Raw genomic sequence first — 22,204 nt, 5'->3', positions numbered from 1 at the left:
CCACTTTTTAAATTACAGAAACCTTTAACCTTGCTATTGTGGGCCGAGAAAGTATTGGGCCGAACTTTGATTCTTAATAGATGGCGCAACTGTCCAGACCGGATACACTTGGACCGAGACTATTTTCTACACACTATCAAGAATGGTGTCACTGTTGAAGGAAGCCCGACGATTATTCCTAAATATCAATTTGAATTTAAGGAAAATTGATATATATCGCAAGCGCAGATTTTCAGCATGTAGTCGCTACATTGAAGAAGCTTTCGAACTAAGTAAAAACAAAGACATTGGCTTGGTTCCATATCGCATCAAAGGATATGTACTTGGAAATAGATTTTCAAATGCTATTGTAGACATGGTACAGTATTTGGAAGACACTGACGGTTGTGTAAGGGACCCTTCATCAATCAGTGAAAGGGAGATGGAAAACGAAACAGTATTTACCAGTTCTTTAAAATTTAGTTCTTTATATAAAAAAGGATTTGACAGTATTCAACGAAAAAACACAAATAACAGAAATGATCCTCAATTTATAAGTGATGAAATAATGCAGTTTGCAATTCAGTCTTTTATCAGTGGATTTTTAATAAACAAAGGTGAAATATGAAATGTATTTTTCAGTGGGATATATATATATGTACATGTACATGTAGATACTCTTAAGCAAACATGGTAAAACATAGTCCAAATAATTATGACGTCTAGACATTCTAGAAAGGCTATTTTATTTTTTGCTTTGACGCTTTGAAGCGTCAAAGCAAAAAAAATAGCCTTTCTAGACGTCATAATTATTTCAATATTTGTGGACTAGGTAAAACAAACCTGTCCCTGTGTCTGCTACTAGTTCTCTCCTAACAGAGTTGCCATTCCTACCCTTACTTGCAATAGATATATGACTTTCACATTAATGCATGCCATTTTCATTTGATTGTACTCATAGGGACTTGGGGACAGGGCAATTTTTTTTTGGCCCTCCCCCTATTTTCCCAAATCCGTTATTTTTTCTTTTTCTATCAATTTCAATTATTTTCGTGTTTTTCTGTTTTATAAGAACATAAATATACTATTTTGAAAAAAAGGGGGAGGGCAAAAAAATTTGTCCTGACCATAGGGTTGGCAAAGTATATCCCAGGTCCGGGTTTTCCCGAGCTGGGCAATACTCCCAGAAACGGGTAATACTAGCCAATACTGGGAAATATGATTTTTTAAGCTTATTTTTACACAGAATAGTAAAGACTTGTTGTGGTTTCATAGTATCATAGCTAAATATATATACATTTTATACAGTCAGGGGACTTACTTAAATGAGTGATTTTCTAAATCACTGATTCAAGTAACATTACAAATGTATGTCCACAAAGGTTGGAAGTAAGAGTTGTCTTTCTTTGATAATCGCCTATTTAAGTAGTACAAATAATCACTAGACTAAGTGATTTAAATTTAATGTAGCTTTAAATATACAATACTAATGATCCAGGGACTAATTATGTTGCTAAAATTATCAGAACCAACATCTGTGTTGATAGGATGACCAGTCATGTCAGGTGATGACCTTGTTCTAAATTTGAGATAATGACATAAAAATCACTTGTTTAAGTACAAATGTATCATACCTCAAATTCCTTCCAAAAAATCACTGCTTTAAGTATCATTATTTTAATAACCCCAACTAATTTTAGCACCCCCGAACAGTGAAATTTTGATGGCCAACAGTAGAATTTTATTACATAATCTGTAAGATGAAACCTTAAATTTTACAGGAAAAATACTCCCACTGCTGGGAAAAATCTGTTAAGAAAGTATCAGTCCATTATGTAAGGCCTTTATTATAGCATTTTTTCAACTAAAACAGAATTTACAGCTAAGCGATTGCATTAAAGGCATAAACCTTGCTACTTAAAAGAAACAAAAGGTTCATTTTTTTCAATTTTACTAATGAAAAGATATTATCTAAACCGATGTGTTTAAAATTTTGGTAAAACTACAAAATCACAATTTGTGACAAAACTTTGAATTCGCTACTTAAATAAGTGATTCATTTGTGATTTAAAAATTTCTTCTTTTTCTCCAATAATTCTATGTAGATATAATAATAATGCACAGTGCATTGCGGGGGACATAGAAATACCGGGTTTGAACTTTCTGTTTTTCCGTCTGTCCATCCACTCAGTCTTGTTCATGTTGTTAGTGCTCTCACATGTACAATCCTTGCCAGATTATTATGAAACTTATATCAAAAATCAGTGCTAGGTTTAAACATGTCCCTTTGAAAATTTTTTTGCATACTACATTGTTTGAACAGGGCCCCAGATTCCTTCAACTGGATGAAAAAGTTGTGTAATTTCAGAATTTATCTGGATTGAAATGAATAGCTATAAACATGATAAAGAGTATTCTGGTATTGTCTGTCTGTTTTAAATGTACTTAAGATACTTGATTTTCCATTCAGCATCTACACTTTTTTTTTTTATATTGTTATAATTTTTGTCGAGCCTGCGACTTTTGTCGCAGAAAGCTCGACATAGGGATGGTGATCCGGCAGCGGCTACGATGGCTGTGGCGGCGGCTGCGTAAGCTAACTTCTTAAAAGCTTAATATTTTAGAAGGTGGAAGACCTGGATGCTTCATACTTTGTATATAGATGCCTTATGTTACGAAGTTTACATCTGTCACATGTCCATTGTCCTTGACCTCATTTTCATGGTTCAGTGACTACTTGAAAAAAAAGTCAACATTTTTTGTAATGTTAATTTCTCTCTTATTATGAGTAATAGGATAACTATATTTGGTATGTGCGTACCTTGCAAGGTCCTCATGCCCGTCAGACAGTTTTCACTTTACCTCGACCTCGTTTCATGGATCAGTGAATTGAACAAGGTTAAGTTTTGGTGGTCAAGTCCATATCTCAGATACTAGAAGCAATAGGTCTAGCATATTCGGTGTATGGAAGGACTGTAAGGTGTACATGTCCAACTGGCAGGTGTCATCTGACCTTGACCTCATTTTCATGGTTCAGTGGTTATAGTTAATTTTTTGTGTTTTGGTCTGTTTTTCTTATACTGTATGCAATAGGTCTACTATATTTGGTGTATGGAATGATTGTAAGGTGTACATTAGCTGGCAGGTGTCTTCTGACCTTGACCTCATTTTCATGGTTCAGTGGTCAAAGTTAAGTTTTTGAGTTTTGGTCTTTTTTTTCTAATACTATATGCAATAGGTCATCTATATTTGGTATTTGGAAATATTTTATGATGTACATGTCAGTCTTGCAGGTTTTATTTGACCTTGACCTCATTTTCACAGTTCATTGCTCAGTATTAAGTTTTTGTGTTTTGGTCTGTTTTTCTAATACTATAAGCAATAGGTCAACTATATTTGTTGTATGGAAGGATTGCAAGCTGTACATGTCTGCCTGGCATGGTTCATCTGACCTTGACCTCATTTTCATGGTTCATTGGTCAATGTTTAGTTTTCTTGATTAAGTCTGTATCTTAAAAACTATAAACAATAGGTCAACTATATTTAGTGTATTGAATGATTGAAAGGTGTACATGTATTTTTTGTTTGGTTTATATGACCTTGACCTCATTTTCTTGGATCATGTTAAGTGTATGTGATAGTTGTAGTAAAGCTTTAAATTCAGGACTATCAACATAATATCAATGATTAGTAAAGAAGGCAAGACATTTCAGCGTGTGCACTCTTGTTTCATTCCATTAGAAACCCTAGCCTTTCCCTGTACATGTACATTTGACATCAGGAAATTATTGAATTACAAGTTACACCAAAACTTATAAAGGTGATAAATAATTTACTTTCAACTGGTCAATTGTATTTTAATTCTATAAAGAGTTTATTGTTTTATATCAGGTCTTGAAACAAATATTGATCAATCAAAATTTAGATAATTCTAAGGTCATGAAGGTTGAGTTACCCGAGCAAAATTGACCATAGCACATACATGACATAATCATGATGATAAATGTTTAAAAAGCTTTAAAGGTGAAAATCATTTGAATTTCAAAATTTAAAGTCAGCATTTAAATATACATGTATATATATATTTACATTGATTTGATTGCAGAATATCATGAACAATGTCTTCGCTCTGTCCTTGAGACCAGTGATGAGAGAAAAATAATCGTTCTTTTGGCAAACCATTTACTTTCAAGACTGATTGCTACCTCTCCAGGAAACACATACTTCATTACAGACGATCATTGGAAGCAATATGAATTATGTCCTTGTGATTACCAGTGTGGTGACAAGATTTGGTATGGTAACTCAGGAATAGGTAAGTGATCGGGTTAGACAGTCCGGGGAACTACATGTACTTGGTGACAAGATTTGGTATGGTTACTCAGGAATAGCTAAGTGATCAGGTTAGACAGTCCGGGGAACTACATGCACTTGGTGACAAGATTTGGAATGGTAACTCAGGAATAGGTAAGTGATCGGGTTAGACAGTCAGGGGAAATACATGTACTTGGTCACAAGATTTGGTATGGTAACTCAGGAATAGGTAAGTGATCAGGTTAGACAGGCCGGGGAACTACATGTACTTGGTGACTAGATTTGGTATGGTAACTCAGGAATAGGTAAGTGATCAGGTTAGACAGTCCGGGGAACTACATGTACTTGGTGACAAGATTTGGTATGGTAACTCAGGAATAGGTAAGTGATCAGGTTAGACAGTCCGGGGAACTACATGTACTTGGTGACAAGATTTGGTATGGTAACTCAGGAATAGCTAAGTGATCAGGTTAGACAGTCCGGGGAACTACATGCACTTGGTGACAAGATTTGGTATGGTAACTCAGGAATAGGTAAGTGATCGGGTTAGACAGTCAGGGGAAAAACATGAACTTGGTCACAAGATTTGGTATGGTAACTCAGGAATAGGTAAGTGATCAGGTTAGACAGGCAGGGGAACTACATGTACTTGGTGACAAGATTTGGTATGGTAACTCAGGAATACGTAAGTGATCAGGTTAGACAGTCTGGGGAACTACATGTACTTGGTGACAAGATTTGGTATGGTAACTCAGGAATAGGTAAGTGATCGGGTTAGACAGTCAGGGGAAAAACATGAACTTGGTCACAAGATTTGGTATGGTAACTCAGGAATAGCTAAGTGATCAGGTTAGACAGGCAGGGGAACTACATGAACTTGGTGACAAGATTTGGTATGGTAACTCAGGAATAGGTAAGTGATCAGGTGAGACAGTCCGGGGAACTACATGTACTTGGTGACAAGATTTGGTATGGTAACTCAGGAATAGGTAAGTGATCGGGTTAGACAGTCAGGGGAACTACATGTACTTAAACAAGTGATTTTAAATCACTTTTTTAAGAAACATTTTTTCATTCCCAGATACAGTACATAGATTGGCAATCATATAAAACACTGTTGAAAATGATTAATAAATATCAAGGATTATTAAAATAAAACACCCAATGTGCTTCTGTTGTACACTGTTTTTGTCATTTTTGCATTTTATACAGTATGACAGTTATTGGGGCGAATTTAGGCATTAAAAAAAACAACTTAGTACATCAGATTTTTCCAGACAGAAACCAGTATTTTTCCTGAGAAACTTTTGCAATGCAAAAGTAATGTTTGTGGTAAAAAGTTAAGTGCTCTTGGGTGGTGAAAATGCCAGGGGTCAGCTGAAAAAATGCTACTTAAAAAGGTGATTTCTTAGCAGAAAATTACCATCCACTCAGATCAGACAAGTGATTTTTATCTAAAGATACAGATAACACTAATCATTTATCATGTTTTATAATATAAGAGTTAATTTGCTCAGCAGATATGATTATCTCTGTTATATTCTTTCAAACAGAACAGCTATATTAGTACAATAATTGTTATACTCATTTTAGTGATATCAGACTTAAAATAAAGGTAGACAACTCCATATTGTAATAAATGTTGACAAAAGTTTACTTAATCATGTTAATCAAGAGATTCCAAAATCACTTATTAAAATAAAACCCCTGACTGTTAGATGCATCTTGTGTTTTATAAATAAATAAACATGATAAAAGTGTAGGGATGCTAGCTAATTAATATGAATTTCAATACTTGAATTTAATTATACATGAAACCTATAATGGTTTACTTTTATAAATTTTGACTTGGATGGAGAGTTGTCTCATTGGCACTCATACCTCATCTTCTTATATCTATGAAAGGATGATATGAATTGTCAAAAATCACTTATATTTGACTCCTCTGATAAAACATGTAAAATGAACACAAAAAGGCTGCCAAAAAAAAAAGAAAAGAAAGAGACACATGGTTCATATACCTTTGAGTATGAGATAGTTTGACATGATCCAGGCCCCGGCACCATAAAACTTTTATTTTCTGAGTAAAAAAATATTCTCAGAATGAATTATATTACTCAGCTAAGAATAAGAACTTTTTTCTTTGCCATAAAAAAAATATTCTCAACTTTGAGAATATTCTTAGCTGAGAATTTTTTTTCTCAGTGATGTAAGCGGTAAAATAGATGATTGAAAACTAAAAAGTGTACCTAACTTCACAAAAACGCAGGTTTTATCTCTTTAGCAACACTGTAAAACATAAAAAAAAAATCTACGATAGATAAAATGACAATTAGCATTTTGTAAGCATCGGTAAATGCACAGAAAGTCACAGGATATAAAGTCACAAATAATATGTGGACAATTGTTTGAAATTATAAGAGAAAGATCTTGAAATATTTGAGTTATCAACCTGTAGATTGTTATAAATATATATTACTTTTTATATTTCTCATACGACTTCTGTCTTTTAAAGATACGTGTATTAATGATTATGTTTTATAAATGGCGAAATCTTCGAAATGTAGTCTCCTTGGAATGTAACCTTCGTTGACGTTTACGTGAAAGTGCTTTCTTTCACGTCCGCACTTCTATCGAGTATGGTATGCCAAATAAACATATTACGGATCAATGACATATTATGTATTCAGACGACATAAGAAGACACCATGTGACAATTTTAAGCCAATTGCTTATTAAAGTGAAACAGAACTGCTTTTTTCTTAGATCTACAAATAAACAAAAGAAGAAAAAAAACATAACATAACAAAACAAAAAACCAACAAACCGGATATTTTTATATCAATATGAATGCCAGTAAATAATTTTAATCTGTTTTTAATATTTAAGAATAGATATGTAACTTTTGAAATAAATATAAATTTGATACAGAATTGAATACGATTTAACAATTATGCAAGTAGTCATAAAAATTGCTCCTCATAATGAGTTTAATATATTGCACAGGAAGAGAAAATGAAAGTACGACGTCGTGTGAGAAGGCATGGCATATACCGGTATTGTCCATTACATTTATTAACAACACCTTGTACAAGTAAGAAATGTTTATTCTGTAAATGATTCTTGTTTTCTAATCGTGCATATGGAAATTTCCTTCTGTATCATGATTTTGACATGATAGATTTTTTTCCGCTGTATCAAAGACATATGTACGACGACACTACCCAGTAATACAACACATCCCCCCTTTCCCCTCCCCCGAATCTGTCACTGTACTGCACAAATGATACATTTATCAATTTTGACTAATATCTGTTTAAAACCAAAATTATTTTACTTTCTTTGTAATAATTTGGATATCTGAGATAATAATCAGTAGATAGGGTGACATTACATGTATTTGGTTTGTAGATATGAGGTACCAGTACTGCAATCTAATTAAGGTAGCTGTAGTAATTTATTAAAAAGTAGTTTTTGAAGAGAGATCTGAAAACTAATAGAAAAAAATTCGACCTCCTGAACTAGATTTTATCCTTGATAGACCAACTGTCCAACAAAATATAAAATAGTGCCTATTTATCAACTATTTTAGAGAATATTAAAATATATTTAACATTTATTGGTAGAGAACAAAAAATGCTATATCCCCCAAAAAATTCAAAGACAATGTTATCCGTCCTCGAGTATCAGTCAAATAGCCCTTACCAAACAATTGAAGTTTTAAATTGCAATGAATTATGGATCTTACACATCTGAAACCGAAGACAGAGTAAGCATGCTGGCTAAAGAGACTTTTTGATTCTGCAATTCTATTTAATTCCCGTTAGTTGTTCATTTATAAATTTTGAAAATATAAAAAAAAACTGAGATTTCAACTCCATCGGGCAAAGTTGACCTTCGACTCATTTAATTGGCTATTATTAGCTCACCTGACCTGAAAGGTCAAGTGAGCTTTTCTCATCACTTTGCGTCCGTCGTCCGTCGTCCGTCGTCCGTCGTCCGTCGTCCGTAAACTTTTACAAAAATCTTCTTCTCTGAAACTACTGGGTCAAATTTAACCAAACTTGGTCACAATCATCATTGGGGTATCTAGTTTAAAAAATGTGTCCAGTGATCCGGTCAACCAACCAAGATGGCCGCAATGGCTAAAAATAGAACATAAGGGTAAAATGTAGATTTTGGCTTATATCTCTGAAACCAAAGCATTTAGAGCAAATCTGACATGGGGGTAAAATTGTTTATCAGGTCAAGATCTATCTGCCCTGAAATTTTCAGATGAATCTGACAACCTGTTGTTGGGTTGCTGCCCCTGAATTGGTAATTTTAATGAAATTTTGTCGTTTTTGGTTATTATCTTGAATATTATTATAGATAGAGATAAACTGTAAACAGCAATAATGTTCAGCAAAGTATGATCTACAATTAAGTCAACTTGACCAAAATGGTCAGTTGACCCCTTAAGGAGTTATTGCCCTTTATAGTCAATTTTTAACCATTTTTCGTAAATTTTTGTAATCTTTTACAAAAATCTTCTCCTCTGAAACTACTAAGACAAATTTAACCAAACTTTTACACAATCATCATTAGGGTATATAGTTTAAAAAATGTGTCCGATGACCCCGCCAGCGAACCAAGATGGCCGACATGGCTAAAAATAGAACATAGGGGTAAAATGTAGATTTTGGCTTATATCTCTGAAACCAAAGCATTTAGAGTAAATCTGACACAGGGTAAAACTGATTATCAGGTCAAGATCTATCTGCCCTGAAATTTTCAGACCAATCAGGCAACACGTTGTTGGGTTGCTGCCCCTGAATTGGTAATTTTAAGGAAATTTTGCCGTTTTTGGTTATTATCTTGAATATTATTATAGATAGAGATAAACTGTAAACAGCAATAATGTACAGCAAAGTAAGATCTACAAATAAGTCAACATGACCAAAGTAGTCAATTGACCCCTTAAGGAGTTATTGCCCTTTATAGTCAATTTTTTATCCATTTTTCGTAAATTTTTGTAATCTTTTACAAAAATCTTCTCCTCTGAAACTACTAAGACAAATTTAACCAAACTTTTACACAATCATCATTAGGGTATATAGTTTAAAAAATGTGTCTGATGACCCCGCCAGCGAACCAAGATGGCCGACATGGCTAAAAATAGAACATAGGGGTAAAATGTAGATTTTGGCTTATATCTCTGAAACCAAAGCATTTAGAGTAAATCTGACACAGGGTAAAACTGATTATCAGGTCAAGATCTATCTGCCCTGAAATTTTCAGACCAATCAGGCAACACGTTGTTGGGTTGCTGCCCCTGAATTGGTAATTTTAAGGAAATTTTGCCGTTTTTGGTTATTATCTTGAATATTATTATAGATAGAGATAAACTGTAAACAGCAATAATGTACAGCAAAGTAAGATCTACAAATAAGTCAACATGACCAAAGTAGTCAATTGACCCCTTAAGGAGTTATTGCCCTTTATAGTCAATTTTTAACCATTTTTCGTAAATTTTTGTAATCTTTTACAAAAATCTTCTCCTCTGAAACTACTAAGACAAATTTAACCAAACTTTTACACAATCATCATTAGGGTATATAGTTTAAAAAATGTGTCTGATGACCCCGCCAGCGAACCAAGATGGCCGACATGGCTAAAAATAGAACATAGGGGTAAAATGTAGATTTTGGCTTATATCTCTGAAACCAAAGCATTTAGAGTAAATCTGACACAGGGTAAAACTGATTATCAGGTCAAGATCTATCTGCCCTGAAATTTTCAGACCAATCAGGCAACACGTTGTTGGGTTGCTGCCCCTGAATTGGTAATTTTAAGGAAATTTTGCCGTTTTTGGTTATTATCTTGAATATTATTATAGATAGAGATAAACTGTAAACAGCAATAATGTACAGCAAAGTAAGATCTACAAATAAGTCAACATGACCAAAATAGTCAGTTGACCCCTTAAGGAGTTATTGCCCTTTATAGTCAATTTTTAACCATTTTTCGTAAATTTTTGTAATCTTTTACAAAAATCTTCTCCTCTGAAACTACTAAGACAAATTTAACCAAACTTTTACACAATCATCATTAGGGTATATAGTTTAAAAAATGTGTCCGATGACCCCGCCAGCGAACCAAGATGGCCGACATGGCTAAAAATAGAACATAGGGGTAAAATGTAGATTTTGGCTTATATCTCTGAAACCAAAGCATTTAGAGTAAATCTGACACAGGGTAAAACTGATTATCAGGTCAAGATCTATCTGCCCTGAAATTTTCAGACCAATCAGGCAACACGTTGTTGGGTTGCTGCCCCTGAATTGGTAATTTTAAGGAAATTTTGCCGTTTTTGGTTATTATCTTGAATATTATTATAGATAGAGATAAACTGTAAACAGCAATAATGTACAGCAAAGTAAGATCTACAAATAAGTCAACATGACCAAAATAGTCAATTGACCCCTTAAGGAGTTATTGCCCTTTATAGTCAATTTTTTACAATTTTTTCATAAATTTTGTAAATTTTTGTAAATTTTTACAAAATATTTTCCACTGTAACTACTGGGCCAAGTTCATTATAGATAAAGATAATTGTAAGCAGCAAGAATGTTCAGTAAAGTAAGATCTACAAACACATCACCATCACCAAAACACAATTTTGTCATGAATCCAACTTTGTCCTTTGTTTAATATGCACATATACCAAGGTGAGCGACACAGGCTCTTTAGAGCCTCTAGTTTTTTCTTTAGTGGGTAAAAGTCCTTTTGGTCATATTTCTGATTTGTTGTTTTCAATTTGTTTTCCACTATAGCAGAGCTATTTGTTGTCAATGGTCATCTTGGTCTGACCTCTGTCACGAACTGTTTTATCAGTGTTGTAATGTGTAATAATTTCTGACACAATACATGAGAAGGATGCAAGGTTGACTTTGACTGCAATAGGGGACGAAATGATATGTCAAGATTTGTTAACTCCTCATGCAAGATCGTGATTTTGGAGCAAAATACTGATGCTTACGAATGTACAGAAATTTCATCGCTTACGTACATCAAATGCCCAATTCCGATTACGACCAGTTCAATATTTCATTTGTTTTACCTAATTCTTAATTTTTATATAAAAAAATTATACATTTTAGCACCCAATTATTCAGTCTTTTTTTTTGCACACTTTTGTCTTTCTTTTTTTTTGGGGGGGGGGGGGGGGTATTTTCTATTCTGTAAATCACCTCGTATATCTTGGGTAATTTCAAATAAAGATCTGATATTCAAGCAGGATATATAATGCATAATACTACTAGTGTAGGAGTATCTAAAGTGAGAAGCTGTTAAATTGGTCGCTTTTTTGTGATCTCTTTTAAAATTTGGTTAGATTAATATGCTACAACCAACAAATTTTTAATTCTCATATGCTTTCACAGAATTTTAAGACATATTTTGATTTCTAAAGGTCAAATTATGTTGTATGCTACTAAATTGTTCAATGGTCAAAGAAAATGTTACTGCCATATTTTGAATATTTCTACTATATTGCATTTTTGTCGAGCCTGCGACTTTTGTTGCAGAAAGCTCGACATAGGGATAGTGATCCGGCTGCGGCGGCGTTAGCTAACTTCTTAAAAGCTTTATATTTTAGAAGCTAGAAGACCTGGATGCTTCATACTTTGTATATAGATGCCTTATGTTACAAAGTTTCCGTCTGTCATATGTCCATTGTCCTTGACCTCATTTTCATTGTTCAGTTACTACTTGAAAAAAGTCAACATTTTTTGTAATGTTAATTTCTTTCTTATTATGAGTAATAGGATAACTATATTTAGTATGTGCGTTCCTTGCAAGGTCCTCATGACAGTCAGACAATTTTCATTTGACCTCGACCTCATTTCATGGATCAGTGAACAAGGTTAAGTTTTCGTGGTCAAGTCCATATATCAGATACTATAAGCAGTAGGTCTACTATATTTGGTATATGGAATGATTGTAAGGTGTACATGTCCAACTGGTAGGTGTCATCTGACCTTGACCTCATTTTCATGGTTCAGTGGTCAAAGTTAAGTTTTTGAGTTTTGGTCTTTTTTTCTAATACTATATGCAAAAGGTCAACTATAAATGGTGTATGGAAATATTTTATGATGTACATGTCAGTCTCACAGGTTTTATTTGACCTTGACCTCATTTTCACGGTTCATTTCTCAGTGTTAAGTTTTTGTGTTTTGGTCTGTTTTTCTTCAACTATAAGCAATAGATCAACTATATTTGATGTATGAAAGGATTGTAAGGTGTATATGTCTGTCTGGCAGGTATCATCTGACCTTGACCTTATTTTCATGGTTCATTGGTCAATGTTAAGTTTTCATGGTTAAGTTTGTTTCTTAGATACTATAAGCAATAGGTCAACTATATTTAATGCCCAAATTGATTGTAAGGTGTACATGTCTGTCTGGCATGGTTCATCTGACCTTGACCTCATTTTCATGGTTCATTGGTCAATGATAAGTTTTCTTGTTTAAGACTGTTTCTTAGAAACAATAAACAATAGGTCAACTATGTTTGGTTTATTGAATGATTGTAAGGTGTACATGTATTTCTCGTTTGGTTTATCTGACCTTGACCTCATTTTCTTGGATCATGTTAAGTTTATGTGTCGGCGTTAACTTTTTACATTTTGAACTTCTTCTAGAGAACCACTGAATGGAATGAAACCAAACATGGCATGAATGTTCCTTATGAGGTGCTGACCAAATGTTGTTACTTTGTAGCGGATCCATCATCCAATATGGCCGCCAGCGGGGGACTTAGTTTAACATAGGACCCTATGGGAAATACATACAAATGTCTTCTTTTAGAGAACCACTAAATGGAATGAAACCAAACATGGCATGAATGTTTCTTATGAGGTGCTGACCGAGTGTTGTTACTTTGAAGCCGATCCATAATCCAAGATGGCCGCCAGCGGGGGACTTAGTTTAACATATGACCCTATGGGAAATACATACAAATGTCTTCTTTTAGAGAACCACTGAATGTTCCTTATGAGGTGCTGACCGAGCGTTGTTACTTTGAAGCCGATCCATAATCCAAGATGGCCGCCAGCAGGGGACTTAGTTTAACATGGGACCCTATGGGAAATACATACAAATGTCTTCTTTTAGAGAACCACTGAATGGAATGAAACCAAACATGGCACGAATGTTCCTTATGAGGTGCTGACCAAGTATTGTTACTATGAAGCTGATCCATAATCCAAGATGGCCGCCTGCAGGGGACTTAGTTTAACATGGGACCCTATGAGAAATACATACAAATGTCTTCTTTTAGAGAACCACTGAATGGAATGAAACCAAACATAGCATGAATGTGCTGACCGAGTGTTGTTACTTTGAAGCCGATCCATAATCCAAGATGGCCAAAAGTGGGGGACTTAGTTTAACATGGGACCCTATGGGAAATACATACAAACGTCTTCTTTTAGAGAACCACTGAATGGAATGAAACCAAACATGGCAAGAATGTTCCTTATGAGGTGCTGACCAAGTGTTGTTACTTTGAAGCTGATCCATCATCCAAGATGGCAGCCAGCGGGGGACTTAGTTTAACATAGGACCCTATGGGAAATACATACAAATGTCTTCTTTTAGAGAACCACTGAATGCAATGAAACCAAACATGGCATGAATGTTCCTTAGGAGGTGCTGACCAAGTGTTGTTACTATGAAGCTGATCCATAATCTAAGATGGCCGCCAGCGGAGGACTTAGTTTAACATAGGACCCTATGAGAAATACGTACAAATGTTTTCTTTTAGAGAACCATTGAATGGAATGAAACCAAACATGGCATGCATGTTCCTTTTGAGGTGCTGACCAAGTGTTGTTACTTTGAAGCTGATCCTTCATCCATGATGGCTGCCAGATGGGGACAATGTTTAACAAAGGACCCTATGGACAATACATACAAATGTCTTCTTTTAGAGAACCACATACTGAATGGATTGAAACCAAATATGGCATGAATGTTCCTTATGAGGTGCTGACTAAGTTTTGTTACTTTGAAGCTGATCCTTCATCCATGATGGCCGCCAATGGGGGGACTTCCTTTAACATAAGATCCTATGGGTAATACATACAAATGCTTCTTCTAGAGGTGCACTGAATGGAATGAAACCAAAACATGGCATAAATGTTTCTTATGAGGTGCTGATTAAGTGTTGCTACTTTGTTGCCGATTTACTGTTCAAGATGGCCACCAGGATTTTTTATTAAATTACAGGACCAATATTAAACCAAATTTGGCCTCACTCATTATTAGGGTATCTGTTATGATTTTAATCTATTTTTACATGATTTCCAAAACCAAAGTAGAATCAGGTGAGCGACACAGGCTCTTGAGAGCCTCTAGTTTATTGTTCTAACAATAGTATGATTGATTATTTTAAATTAATCAACAAATTATGAACCCTGGAAAAAGCCTGAAACCTCAATTTTTACAGTTTTTGACAAAATTGATATTGAGTATTTATCCTTAAAAAATATATGAAAAAGACGTTAACCAAACAAAAAATGTTGGACTGAGTAAAGATGTGTATGTTTTTTTCGCATTTCATTTGTGTAGATTAGTGACGTTCAATACAAATTTTAACAAAATTTTAACAAAAACCGTATTAACAGTTGTAATTTTTTATATCAAAATACCCTCAGTAGCAACATGTAAGATTTTTTTTTTTTTTTACTTAAGTATGGTTTTGGCTATACTCAAATATTTAAGATTATTCTTAACTTTGAGTAAAAAAATCTCTGAGAATTTTTTTATGGCGGTGTATTTTGCTGAGAATAAAAAAATTGCACCTTTCCTTACATCACCTAGGATAGTAGTAGGGGCATTATGTTTTTCTGGTCTGTGCTTCCGTTCTTTTGTCCGATAGTTTGTCCTTCTGTCCTGCTTCATATTAAAGTTTTTGGTCAAGGTAGTTTTTGCTGAAGTTGAAGTCCAATCAACTTGAAACTTAGTACACATGTTCCCTATGATATGATCTTTCCAATTTTAAGCCAAATTAGAGTTTTGACCCCAATTTCATGGTCCATTGAACATAGAAAATGATAGTAAGAGTATGGTATCCGTGTACTATGGACACATTCTTGTTTTTATTTACTTGTAAATTATTTTGGAGGTACTGTAGCTATATAGAGTTATATCCCTTAGACTTCAGATTTTTTTTTTACTTATATCAGTAAGAAAGTCTTCTTTTCTTCTCTTCTTTTCTTCTCTTGACTACATCATGGACATTGCACTAATACATTGTTTAATTTTCTGCCATTAATAGTTGTCATATTATTCATAAAAGTATAATTTCATGGACAATGAACATCTCCTTTGTCTGTTATCTTCAAAATGGTGCTCATTTACAATTCTCCAGCATGTCCAGAGAGCCATTTTTGAAGGCCTTGCACCGTTACTTACAGTATATTTTTACTTAATTAGTTCCTCAGATAAAAGGTTGAAATCTATTTAAAAAATCCTAATAAACCAGAAAAATATTGTTTAGGAATGTTTTTAACATGTTTAACCTCCCGAAACTTGCCAATTTAAGGTGTGGTAAAAACAAATTGCTTGTATAAGTAAATTTTAAGAAGATTAAAGGGAGATTACTCAAACCTTATAAGAAAATTAAAATCTTACAAATTGACTATACAAATGAATATTACTTACATCTTCAAGTAAATTAAATAAACATGATTTGTATAAATATTACCCCTGACTGACAGTGTTTTCCTCGGAGATCGTTATTTTTGTTATTTCACTTTTTTCTTTCAGTTGACATGGTTGAATTAAAAAAGAGATAATAGTATTGTAAGGGGACGAAGTCCCCTATTACAGTAGAAAAATCAATAAAAAAAAAATTTCCCGAAATTTTCATTGTACTAATGAACTCAAAATCGTTAACTTTTTTTTTGTAACTTTTTTTAATTCCCGCATTTGCGCAGAAATCTACTTCCTTCTTCCGGTCTCGTTTGTCATGAGACTTTGAGTGAAATATATATTTATCAGTCCAGTAAAATATAGGAAGGAACACAATAACAATTTCATTTCTAATTATTCTTTGATATGAAAAAACGTTACCTGATGATAGCGTTTCTTTGTTTACATTGAATACGACGTCATAACTAAAATAACGTCACAACTAAAATCCCTAACAACAGAACCAAAATCGGAAACGTTACGGTATTTCCATTTCTTTTTTAACAGATTTAGAACTTAAAATATGTTTGAATTAAAAAAAATAATTTATATAGACTTCGTCCCCTTTCACAGGTAATGCCTGCCTCATATTATTTGAAGATCTGTGGGCATCAATTTTTGATTTATTGGTCGCACATGTATCTGTATACAGGCTCTATCATAGATAAGAGTCTACCAATTTTTGTCATCTACCTTTACTTTTTTGGTTAATTACAGAAAATCAGATTCAGAGAAATAACTTTTACAACACAGACATATACATGATATATATGTAGTTAAAAATAATATATATATAAAGATACCATAGGGGCAAGTTGATAGTTATATATAGACAATCTAATTAAAATACAGATCCTGTCAACACTTTGCTTACAATTGCAAGGATCTGAAAATGCTACATCTACTTTCTCTTTTAAAGACTTTTTGTGATCCTCAGGTTTTGCTGTAATGATATATACACACCTTCAAAAATTGGAAACTTCTAGGTAGGAAAAAATTGTTGTCCTTGTCTTAACAAAGCAATGGGCACATACATGGTGCATTGTCAGTGATTGTGCTGCATCTGATAAACAAATGTCTTCATTAGTCTAAATTAAAGTTCATTACTCGTTGATAGTAAAAAGGGACTTGTAAACAAGTGATTACATTATGAAAATTCTAAACAGCTTCCATGTCATCTAAACATGATCCTTTCACATTGAGCTGGAGCAGAGTCATTTCTATTAAACAGTAATTTCCTTTTGCCAAAATTTAAAGATTTGAAACAAAGTACATATACTAGGTAGTTTGAAAATTTACTTTTGACAAACTAGTCATTGATTGTCAGGTATAATAACATATATTGAATTGTGCTTCTTTTTAAAATGCTATTTGCTAATACAAGGGTGACATTCTGCCCTAACATATAGTTCAGGGGGTTTAATTATGTTTAATGTTACCCTAATATGCAGAGTAATCAAAAATAAATAATTTAAAACAATAATTGATTTTAAATCACAAATTTGAAATAAAAAAAAATGGTCTCTGTTGGCAATGTTTTCTTGCAGTATAATATCTGATGTAAGGGGACACTCTAAGCTATATTATACCTCATGCTAGAAAGGCAGATTTCTATTGGGTAATAAGAGGGTGATAATTTACACTATCCCATGACTACGCTTCACAGAGACGCTTGATCAATTACATGTATATACAATGTATATAAATGCGTTTTTATTAAATATGAATGTACAAGATGTCATAGTTTATTACTTTGAACTTGAAATATAACAGAACATCCAGTATGATAAATTGAATAACACATAGCTGAGAGGGTGAATTCATTTGAATTGTTTTACATTTATAATTTCAAGTCCTTTTATAGCTATGCGGTATTGGTTTTGCTCATTGTTGGAGGCCGTACGGTGACCTATAGTTGTTAACTTCAGTGTCATTTGGTCTTTGATGGACAGTTGTCTCATTGGCAATGAAACCACATCTTATTATTTTTATATGATAGAGCAGATATTAAACCCTTGAAAATACATTGTCAACCTTCATGCTTTGCCATTGGTTGACAATGTTTTCTTAGGGTAACTATCTGCTTTGTTACCCTCTTAGCTGTGTGTTATTTATATAATATTACATCATTTAAATAGAAACTTAATCTTTTGTAGGCACAGAATTATTATGGTATGGTAAACCAGACATTATGTTATTTCCCCTTGGTGGAAACTGTAGTATTGTAATACCTAAAGACAAAAGTTTAGAAAATTTATCAGAAAAAGAAGAGCAGCATACAGACGTTAAAAAAGAATTAAAATTATTAAGGGAACATTCAAATGTAAGCCAGTTTGTGGCCCAAGCCATTACATTCTCTTTTTATCAGAAACGATTTCAACTCCTAAAACCTGATTATTACCAACCAATAGTGACACTGATACCGACCATTGCAATAAATGATAAGTGCTTCGATGTTTATATGTATGATACAGAAAACGATATTCTCTTGAGGAATGATGGAGATCCAATTCCATTGTGGAATAATTTACATGAACCATCTGATGCTACATTGGACATGGGTTCAGTTCTTCAATTGTGGATGTTGATAAATCATTTAGCGATTCAACCAATTCTTTCTCAATCAGAGCTTGAAAAATTTTCTGGGACATGTGGATTTTCAACAAGTTTAACGGATGATCATTTGAACAAGATTGAAATGGAAGTTAAAATGAGGAGCAAGTTTATTGATCATAATTAGCAATCTTAGTAACTTTTATTATATGGATTTAGATTTCATAGGAAAGGATATATAAGAGCCAATATTTGAAATTGGAAAAAATTGCAAAATTTTTCAAACCTTAACATTAGTTAAAATGACGAATGAATGATATACAATCTGTTCATGTTAGACTAAAATTTAGATAAGATAAGTTAGTTGTGAAGGCACTATGACAGAATAAACATGTCCAAATTTAAAATTTTATCCTGAAATTTTGCATATAGCATGTATAGTTTTGGAGTCTAGGCTCTACTTTAAAAGATTGATCACATATATTTATTATAACAACCATTTCAACTAAATGGCAAAATTTCAAAATGAAAATATTTTGGAAGTTTCCCATTAAATTCAAGCTATTTAGGCAAAAAAAAAAATTAAGTTAAAGACAGTATATTCAAGACTAAGTCACTTATGTCTTGTAGGCCTTTGAAGGATATGAAGGATATTTGATACAATTACAACCGTTTTTGATTTTTGTCGAGCCTGCGACTTTTGTCGCAGAAAGCTCGACATAGTGATAGTGATCCGGCGGCGGTGTTAGCTTACATCTTAAAAGCTTTATAATTTAGAAGGTAGAAGACCTGGATGCTTCATACTTTGTATATGGATGCCTCATGTTACGAAGTTTCCGTCAGTCACATGTCCAATGTCCTTGACCTCATTTTCATGGTTCAGTGACTACTTGAAAAAAAAGTTAACATTTTTTGTAATGTTAAATTCTCTCTTATTATAAGTAATAGGATAACTATATTTGGTATGTGCATACTTTGCAAGGTCCTCATGCCTGTCAGACAGTTTTCACTTGATCTCGACCTCATTTCATGGATCAGTGAACAAGGTTAAGTTTTGGTGGTCAAGTCCATATCTCAGATACTATAAGCAATAGGTCTAGTATATTCGGTGTATGGAAGGACTGTAAGGTGTACATGTCCAACTGGCAGGTGTCATCTGACCTTGACCTCATTTTCATGGTTCAGTAGTTATAGTTACGTTTTTGTGTTTTGGTCTGTTTTTCTAATACTATATGCAATAGGTCAACTATTTTTGGTGTATGGAAATATTTTATGATCTATAAAACTATAAGCTGTAGGATAACTATATTTGGTGTATGGAATGATTGTAAGGTGTACATGTCTAGTTGGCAGGTGTCATCTGACCCTGACCTCATATTCATGGTTCAGTGGTCAAAGTTAAGTTTTTGAGTTTTGGTCTTTTTTTCTAATACTATATGCAATAGGTCAACTATTTTTGGTGTATGGAAATATTTTATGATCTATATGCAGTCGCCCAGGTTTCATTTGACCTTGACCTCATTTTCACAGTTCATTGATCAATGTTTAGTTTTTGTATTTTGGTCTGTTTTTTTTTAAACTATAAGCAATTGGTCAACTATATTTTTTGTATAGAAGGATTGTAAGCTGTATATGTCTGTCTGGCTGGTATCATCTGACCTTACCCTCATTTTGTTGGTTCATTGGTCAATGTTAAGTTTTCATGGTTAAGTTTGTTTCTTAGATACTACATGTACTATAAGCAATAGGTCAACTATATTTAATGCATAGGTTGATTGTAAGGTGTACATGTCTGCCTGGAATGGTTCATCTGACCTTGACCTCATTTTCATGGTTCATTGGTCAATGTTTAGTTTTCTTGGTTAAGTCTGTTTCTTAGAAACTATAAGCAATAGGTCAACTATATTTAGTGTATTGAATGATTGTAAGGTTGATAGTTGTAGTAAAGCTTTATATTTAGGACTATCAACATAATATCAATGCTTAGTAAAGAAGGCGAGACATTTCAGCATGTGCATTCTTGTTGATTTCAAAAGGCCGAAAAAAAAAGCCTTATCATACCTACTCCATTCCTGAGACTTTCTATAGAAAAATACAGTAGTATATTATTTAAGTCTCCATCTATATCTGTATCTTATTGTAACATAAAATTCTCTTCTATTTTTATTTGGTCACCTGACCCTATTGGCCATATTAGTTATTGCCATCACTTGGTATTGAAGCCCATTGTTGTAAACCTTAATCTCCTTTAAAACCAATGGACACTAGGGCTGAATGACTCTAAGGGTATTAACACATAAAGAATAAAGTTTGTGTTTTTGTTCCAGTGTTTCAACTATTATAATTACTATTGCTAAAAGTAGAAAATAAAGGTAAAATGTGTAGTTGTCTGATTTCTTAAAACCATCATAGATCAAGAAAATCTGATAAATGAAAAGTAATCAGATTGTTAAGATCACTTTTTGTCTTGCCTTGACGGAGTCAAAAAGCGAGACATAGGTATGCTGTTTCTGGCGTCGGCGGCGGCATCAACAATGTATTAGTTTGTGATTAGGTCTAGTTCATGGTGAACCACTAGCGGTAGGTCAATGATATTTGGTATGCAGTTATATTAGCATTGGCACATCTCAATACCATGGAGATTATTTGGCCCCGTCCCCTCAGTCAAGGTCTATTGACTTTGAAACTTTTCATAGTTTACATGTATTAGTTTGTGATTAGGTCAATTTATGGGGAACCACTAGTGGTAGGTCAATGATATTTGGTATGCAGTTGTATAAGCATTGGTATATCTCATTTCCATGGAGATTATTTGGCTCCGCCCCCTTAGTCATGGTCTATAGACTTTGAAAATTTTGCTAAGTTTACATGTATTAGTTTGTGATTAGGTCAGTTCAAGGGGAACCATTAGTGCATGTAGTGGTAGGCCAATGTTAATTGGTGTTAAGTTGTATAAGCATTAGCACATCTCATTTCCATGGAGAATATTTGGCCCGCCCCCTCAGTCATTGTCTATTTACTTTGAAACTTTTGCTTAGTTTACATGTATTAGTTTGTGATTAGATCAGTTTAAGATGAAGTGCTAATGTTAAATCAATGTTATTTGGTATGCAAATTTATTGGCATTTGCAAGTATTGTTTCCATGGAGATTATATAGCCCCACCCCTGATCATGGTTCATTGACTTTGAAACTTTTATATAGTTTACATGTTAATGTTTGTGTTTAGGTTTGTTTAAAGGGAACGACTTATAATAAGTCAATGGTATTTGGTATGTAGTTGTATTAGCATTGGCACATCTCATATCATGGAGATTGTTTAGCCATGTACCTTCAGTCATGGTTCATCGACTTTGAATATTTGCATAACTTACATGTTAAAGTATTGCTATTTTAATTTCAACATTTGCATTATCAAAATTACAAAAAGGCAAGACATATCTCTGTGATAACAGTTTATTCCTATTTCCTAAAAAAAATCAGATGACTCAATATATGAGTAATTGCTCTCTGATAAATAATTTGACTAATATACTTGGTTTTTGTTGAGCCTGTGACTACTGTGGCAGAAAGCTCCACATAAGGGATAGTGATAAAACGGCCGCCAAGGCAGCGCTAATT

At 33.5% G+C, this 22,204-nt stretch overlaps 1 protein-coding gene across 2 annotated transcripts; it reads left to right on the top strand.

Moving 5' to 3' along the window:
• Nucleotides 1-97: 97 nt before the first annotated feature.
• On the top strand, nucleotides 98-19,323 carry LOC127722111 (uncharacterized). Of its 2 annotated transcripts, XM_052228950.1 has the most exons (3): nucleotides 98-596; nucleotides 4,085-4,294; nucleotides 18,188-19,323. In XM_052228950.1, the coding sequence occupies exons 1-3, from the start codon at nucleotides 143-145 to the stop codon at nucleotides 18,769-18,771; spliced, it is 1,248 nt and encodes a 415-aa protein (XP_052084910.1). In that variant the 5' UTR covers nucleotides 98-142; the 3' UTR covers nucleotides 18,772-19,323. The 2 variants fall into 2 exon arrangements, with proteins under 2 accessions (XP_052084910.1, XP_052084911.1); XM_052228951.1 differs by lacking the exons at nucleotides 98-596; nucleotides 4,085-4,294 and adding an exon at nucleotides 7,257-7,387.
• The last annotated feature ends 2,881 nt before the right edge of the window (nucleotides 19,324-22,204 follow it).

Source organism: Mytilus californianus, unplaced genomic scaffold (assembly GCF_021869535.1).
Source record: "Mytilus californianus isolate M0D057914Y unplaced genomic scaffold, xbMytCali1.0.p SCAF_12, whole genome shotgun sequence".
Taxonomy (NCBI): domain Eukaryota; kingdom Metazoa; phylum Mollusca; class Bivalvia; order Mytilida; family Mytilidae; genus Mytilus; species Mytilus californianus.
Note: the sequence above shows the minus strand (reverse complement) of the source record. Positions and strands in the feature narration are given on the sequence as shown.

Coding starts and splice junctions, on each gene's coding strand:
- LOC127722111 (XM_052228950.1), top strand. CDS start 143: ATGGTGTCACTGTTGAAGGAAGCCCGACGATTATTCCTAAATATCAAT. Junction 597..4,084: donor TGGATTTTTAATAAACAAAG/GTGAAATATGAA, acceptor ATTTGATTGCAG/AATATCATGAACAATGTCTT. Junction 4,295..18,187: donor GTATGGTAACTCAGGAATAG/GTAAGTGATCGG, acceptor AATCTTTTGTAG/GCACAGAATTATTATGGTAT.